At 44.3% G+C, this 6,907-nt stretch overlaps 1 protein-coding gene across 2 annotated transcripts; it reads left to right on the top strand.

Moving 5' to 3' along the window:
- Positions 1–2,089: 2,089 nt before the first annotated feature.
- Positions 2,090–6,623, top strand: ING2 (inhibitor of growth family member 2). 2 transcript variants are annotated; one of them, XM_073606991.1, is made up of 2 exons: positions 2,090–2,572; positions 5,814–6,623. In XM_073606991.1, exons 1-2 carry the CDS (start codon positions 2,176–2,178, stop codon positions 6,482–6,484), a joined length of 1,068 nt encoding a protein of 355 aa, XP_073463092.1. In that variant the 5' UTR covers positions 2,090–2,175; the 3' UTR covers positions 6,485–6,623. The 2 variants fall into 2 exon arrangements, with proteins under 2 accessions (XP_073463092.1, XP_073463099.1); XM_073606998.1 differs by lacking the exon at positions 2,090–2,572 and adding an exon at positions 3,006–3,267.
- Positions 6,624–6,907: the final 284 nt, after the last annotated feature.

Genomic DNA, 6,907 nt, shown 5'->3' on the forward strand with positions numbered 1-6,907 from the left:
ATGCACTAAGGGTCTAAATGAGCGGATCTAGACAATACAATGTAGTACACGATAAGTTCATTAACAAGAAAACAATGTATAACAGTATAATATGTTAATGAACAGTGGTTGACAGGATCAGGACATTCCACATCAATGCAAAGCTGATATAATAATGTACATAGTTTTAACCTGGGTATGTAAACCCCAATGGTAACAACAACAATATTAGGGTATAAAAGCAAGGGTAGATTGATTAATAAAAGTAGATAAAGTATAATACAAATATTGGACATAGATACTGTGACAACGCATCATAGGAAAGCTCTACGCGTTTCGTGGTTATACCACTCGTCAGGAGCAGATGCAAAATTAGGGGGTATCTATAATGAAATACAATTACCAGAATGGGTATAATATAAAATATACAATTGTAAAAAATGTATAAGAAAGGGAAACAAAAAAAGGATCCCAAACATTCTCACCTTGTTAAACTATAAAATATATGTAAATATACATGAAAATGGTATCCTAGGTAAGAGACATTATAGGGCACGTCAACCCCGGAAGCTGAGATGGAGAACCTCAAGGCACGGCAAAGGAACAGTGACCAGTAATGATTGTATGACAGGATGAGCCAATTTTTTAACTGTGGTATATCTAGTGTTTAGTATGAATCGTCTTGTAGCTAACTCCCAGGGGTATCTGTAGGAATCAATAGGTAAAAAATAGTAAGATGATAGAGTAAACCAGTTCCACAGCTAAAAAAATTGGAGAAAAAACTCCCCAAGATTGAAGTGTGTGAAAAGATAACAAGATAAATAAAAAATGAAAAAGTGTAGAAAGTATAAAAATAGGAAAGTGTAAAAATGAAATAAAGATGTGATAAGGGTATGTTTCTAAAGTATAGTGTAGCATAGGTACCTGTATAAATAGGTGTAGATAGTTTAAAATCCAAAAACCGTGCAGCAATAAATGCTTAGTGAGAGAAGCCATTAATAGTGTGAGCATGAAGATATGTGAGGTTTAAATAGCGGCCGTGCACTGGGGACAACCATCAACGTCACGCAGCGTAATCAAAGGGGGTGGCGCCGCCGTCCGAGCCACAATGTGTGCTCGGCGTTTGGCGCCAAATTACCCTTCCTGGAATACGCAGATGGACAAACGTGTCGGCGGAATGGCGTCAAGATGTGACGTCATCCGTAGGACACGTGGGCGTGGCGTCGACCCACAGCGGGTACCTACCCCACCCCCCGTTGCTTCATTTAAAGTCCCACCATTTAGTTTTCCCTTTTGTTTGGTGTGGTGGTGTTGTGGAGAGTGGTATAGATAATGGTGTCGTGGAGGGTGGTGTGGAAGGTGGGTTGGTGGAGTGGTGTGGAAGGTGGGTTGGTGTGGTGGAGTGGTGTGGAAGGTGGGTTGGTGTGGTGGAGTGGTGTGGAAGGTGGGTTGGTGTGGTGGTGTTGTGGAGAGTGGTATAGATAATGGTGTTGTGGAGGGTGGTGTGGAAGGTGGGTTGGTGTGGTGGAGTGGTGTGGAAGGTGGGTTGGTGTGGTGGAGTGGTGTGGAAGGTGGGTTGGTGTGGTGGTGTTGTGGAGGGTGGTGTGGAAGGTGGGTTGGTGTGGTGTGTGGTGGTGTTGTGGAGGGTGGTGTGGATGATGGTGTTGTGGAAGGTGGGTTGGTTTGGTGTGGTTGGTGGTGTGGGGTGGATGGTATGGATGGTTGTGTTGATGGGTCCTGGCATGCTGATCTCGAAGCCTACAATCTATACGAGCCTGCAGTGTAGTAGGTTTCCCTGTAATGTGTATAGAAATCCCTCCCATATCCAGAGTCAGTGAATGTTTACACACACAGCTTTACATCTTCTGTAATGAAATAGAAGAATATGACTGTAGTGTGACCCCCTCATAGAGGCCTGAGCCCGCTGTGTCTCCTCACACACCCACGGGGTGGGTCGCCCAGTAAACTTTGAGGCCCAGCTCGTAGCTAGCAGACCAGCACTGAGCTCTCCTACAAGCGGAAGAGTTAAAGCTGGGGGGGGAGGGGGCGTAACCTTGCTTCAGACAAACCCCGCCCAGATGCACCGCCACGCCTCATTTCGATCCGCTCGCCCAATGAACGCGAGCTGGGGGAAATGCGGGAAAATCCGAACACAATAAAAGCGAGAAAAAAAGGGGCGTCCTGCCTTATAAGGCGATGTGCACGCATGCGCAGAACATGAGCTCGGTCCGCCGGGTTCCAATTTGGAATGCGGCCCCGGAGATAGAGCTCAGGGGAGAGGAGCAGCAAGAGCGACGGGACCGGAGCACCGCACAACTCCGCCCTTCCTCCGAGCCGAGGAGTCAGCCCCCCGGATCCCGGAACTTTGCTGGATGCTCTGATCACGGGACCATGTTAGGGCACCAACAACAACAGCCGCCAGCACCGGCGCCACCGAGCAGCTTCTACTACTCCCCGGGAGGGAGCGGAGGGGGACTGGAGGAGAGCCAGCTGGTGACCTATGTGGAGGAGTACATGGAGTGTATGGAGACTCTACCTATGGACATCCAGAGGACCATCTCCGTCCTGCGGGAGATCGACACCAAGTACAGAGGTAGGTGAGCCGACACACGTGGCCGGGGGTCCCCCTTCTTTATACAAGGGGGGCATCGCCTCCTATAGGGGAACGAGCAGCATTCCTGTACTGCTGGAACCCCCGACACTCGCCGTCCTGTCTAGGTGTCACTCCTGAGCCTCAGTCAGCCATTTTGGAAGCTGGAAGTAGTGGTAGCACTACAGGTTTCAGCGTGCCGTGTGCTGGGGGATTTATTGATGTCCTGTGTGTACTATTACTGGCTGTGCTGGAAGACTCCAAAGGGGTTTATAGACTGTCTGTGTATAACTGGGTGAGCACCATGGCCGTGTGTTACATTTGTACCACCTCTTCTGTACTGTGATGGCTGGATACTGACAGGGGCGTCACTTCCGAGGCGGGGCTCTGCCCAGGAACACTCGCCCCCTGACCGTCCCCGCCTCCTCTGGGCGGGGCCTGCATACCACATGGATAACGTCATGTCATCCCCACCCGGGCCTGACATGGCCCGCCCACTCTATACACGGCAGCCTATGGATACACTCGGGACACGCCCCCTCCCCCTCGGGGCATGTCACTTATAGAGCCTTGTGTCATCTTTTCATCTAATGCACACATGGCAGCTGGCCGCCCCTGTTTATATGTAGCTTGTTATTGCTGGGTATGCGGCCCGTCTCTAGGCCTTGTGTACAACGCAGAAAGAAATAATGAGAAAGGTGTGTGTGTGTGTGTGTGTGTATATATATATTTTTTTTTTTTTTTTTTACGGGTCTGACCACGGATGCATTGTTATCTATCTATATTATCCTGCCAGGTATTGTAGGAGTGATGTGCACTTCCCCTCCAGCTTTGTCTGTACCTCTCTATGGCCTTTCAGCACATTGTGTAGTCTGTTTAAACTACAAGTCGGTGAACTGTGGAGGCAGGACTTGGGGAGATGAACCCCACCAGCTCTTATGGAGAAGGGGGGGGGGGGCTTTATCACCATGCTACTCCCTAAATACAAGTGTAACGTGTTCAAAAGGTGAACTTTAAACTAGGACAAGGCCTCTTTTACACCGAAGCCTAAAAAAAAACTTTTTTTTTTTTTTTTTTTTCTAGGCATACAGGGTTTTGTGGTGGTTTATTTTTTTTTTTTGTTTTTTGTTACTGAAGTAAATGCAGACCATTGTTCTTAATGTCTGTACACACAGATTTGTGAACATGCACAGCATATAGATCAGCAAAAAGGGGGGAAAAAAAACCTGCATTGCTGGGCAGTATTTATGCACATATATATGCAAATATGTGAGTACAACACCATAAAATCTAGAACACACATTTACTATATAGACTATCCTCGCATTTTTATGCAGAAATTTTCTACTGTTAATACATCAGCACCATATACAAATACCCTTACATCTGAGAGCAGTCATTTATTTTTATAGAGATGTGTAAAAAAAAAAAAAAATATATATATATATATATATATATATATATATATATATATATATTTCTAGCTAAAATGAGAATCACAATTTTTTTTCGCTTACAATAAAGATCACGATTCTCTCGGCGTAACATCTTTTCGCATCATACCAAAAAATTGGGCTAACTTTACTGTTTAGTTTTTGTTTTTTTCAAAAAAATTGCATTTGAAAGACCGCTGTGCAAATACAGTGTGACATAAAATATTGCAACAACCGCCATTTTATTCTATAGGTCAGTGATGGCAAAACTTGGCACTCGAGATATTTTGGAACCATGTTTCCCATGATGCTCAGCTACACTGCAGAATGCATGAGCATCATAGGAAATGTAGTTCCCAAACATCTAGGGTGCCAAGGTTCACCATCACTGCTCTAGGGTCTCTGCTAAAAAGAAAATATAGGATGTTTGGGGGTTCTATACTGATTTTAACAAGTGTCAGAAAAAGGTTTAGTCTTTAAGCACTATAAGACCATACATATACTGCAGCTGTGCGGCTCTTTTGTATGAAACGGCGTACCTGTACGTCATTTCGTGTAATAGATACAGGGCACACGGCTCAGGAGCTGATGCGTGTGCCCGGCGGCCGCAATGTACAGTACTGTATGGCCATTTCCCATTCGAGAGGAGTCGATCTAGCGATCAATTCTTCTCAAACAGGAATGTCGGAAAGTTTCATGTTTGATTAGCACTGCAGTGCTGATCAGTGTATTCTGAGAGCAGAGGAGTGCCCACTATCAAATTACAATAGCACAACAGGGAGGATTCCTCTTTCCACCTCAACTGTGGAAGGGGGAACCCATTTGTTTTGTTTAATATAACATTAATGCTTGTGGATTGTAGTGGATAATTACAAGAGAACCGTTATGGCAATGCCGCTTATTGTATATTTTATTGTACAAGGCCTCTGTCCTCCAACGGTTCAGTTATGTGTTAAAGGACTGGTGTGTACATGCTAAACCCAATCTCAGGTTTGATATACATCCTTACATATATGGTTAGCATTAGACATGAGCAAGAGATGTCCTTATGAGGGAGCAAGTGACCTTCTACCTTGATGCAGTGTATGAGCTGCTGTGGCCAGTTGCCAGGCCCTAAGACAGTCACTCGTAGTAGGAGAGCATGTCAGCAACCCATTGTAAGTTTATTTGCCACAGCCACCATCACATTCAAAGTTTAGATTCCACTTATTCTACAGTTTTTATGTATGAATGCACTTGAATTAAAGGTATAGTTCATCTTTTGAAAAGAAAATACATGCACCCCCATTGATAGAAGTAATCTATATTTTGCATTGAGGCCTGCAGAGCATTGCAGCTACGATCAGTGCAATGAGTGGGTTCCTGCTAACCCTTCAATTTCCCCCACTCCTTGTCCCACCCAGCCCTTGTTCTGTATAGAGGTGGGTACCTACCATTGCAGGGCTGAATGAAGTAAACCCCGGACTACAAGTGAGGTGACTTAACCGCACTTTTACTCCATTGAGATCTACAAGTTCGTCTACCATGGTGACAGATGAGACTTGTAGTCTTCCCATCCACAGATCCTTGTGAATGGATGGCACAACTGTGTGGGCCAAGCATAGGTCTTTTTAAATTCAAACAGATGCTACAGGAAGAAAAACTGTGATTTAGGTAAGTATGGGGTGGTTTAAGGTTCTGGTTTGGGGAATGTGACCGTGTTTAATTTTGTCATAACATTTTCATCTAACATCTTCATCCTGTGTAATTTTTGTAATACTTTATAGGTCTGCCACCTTATAGATATTTATTGTTCCTTTTTTCATCTGCAGAGGCGCTAAAGGAGATTGATGAGGTCTCAGAGAAGCATTCAAATGAAAGTGATCCACACCAAAAGAAGCGTTTACTGCAGCAACTACAGAGAGCTCTTATCGTGACCCAGGAACTGGGCGATGACAAAATTCAGCTTGTCACACAGGTGCTGGAATTGGTAGAAAATAGGACTAAGCAGATTGATGCCCTTGGTAAAGGCTTTTTTGAGTCGGATGAAGGTGAAAAACCTTCTTCAGAAAAGTCCAAATCTGAATCCAATACAGCCGAGCGCTCTACCCGGAGACCTCGCAGGCAGCGCAATAGCGAGAGTCGGGACTTGTGTCACATGGTCAATGGAACAGATGATGGTGACGAACCACCGAAGGAAAAGAAGGCCAAGTCTTCCAAGAAGAAGAAACGAGCCAAAGCCAAGCAGGAAAGGGAGGTGTCCCCGATTCCGTTTGTAGTTGACCCTAATGAGCCAACATACTGCTTGTGCAATCAAGTGTCCTATGGGGAGATGATAGGATGTGACAATGAGGAATGTGCCATAGAGTGGTTCCATTTCTCCTGTGTCGGACTTACCTATAAACCTAAGGGCAAATGGTACTGTCCTGACTGCAGAGGGGACAATGAGAAAACCATGAACAAAAACACAGAAAAAACAAAAAGGGACCGGAGGTCAAGATAATATTATATATATATTTTTTTTGTGGGTTTCTTGTATAGTTTTCTGGACTTCTCTTTTTCTTTTTGTATGTGGGAACAATGTTTTAGGTATAAGTGATACTAATTTTATTAGCATTGCAATATTAAAATTTGTTATGGCTGTAGTTACATGTTGTCTTTGTAAGATTCTCTATAGGGTAAGCACACAAAGAATTGCAGTCAGCTAGTTAGTAAACCACTAAATATTTAATCATAGTAAAATGTTTGCACAATTTGGTCTGTGCAGCACCAGATTGGAGAACAGTGAACATTAGAACGCAAAGCTTGAAGGAGCTGTAAACCCTCACATATACACAGTGAAGTGAACAACCTCAGATGATACACAGATGAAAAATCTCCCTAAATAAGTTTTACATGTATATCTGGTGTCTTCAGCTTTATATAT

The sequence above is a fragment of the Aquarana catesbeiana genome, linkage group LG01 (genome assembly GCF_042186555.1).
Source record: "Aquarana catesbeiana isolate 2022-GZ linkage group LG01, ASM4218655v1, whole genome shotgun sequence".
Lineage (NCBI taxonomy): Eukaryota > Metazoa > Chordata > Amphibia > Anura > Ranidae > Aquarana > Aquarana catesbeiana.

What these genes read in the sequence shown, in the direction of transcription:
- ING2 (XM_073606991.1), top strand. Translation starts at nt 2,176, where the DNA reads ATGTGCACGCATGCGCAGAACATGAGCTCGGTCCGCCGGGTTCCAATT. An exon ending in GATCGACACCAAGTACAGAG is followed by an intron (nt 2,573 to 5,813) that starts GTAGGTGAGCCG and finishes TTTCATCTGCAG; the next exon opens with AGGCGCTAAAGGAGATTGAT.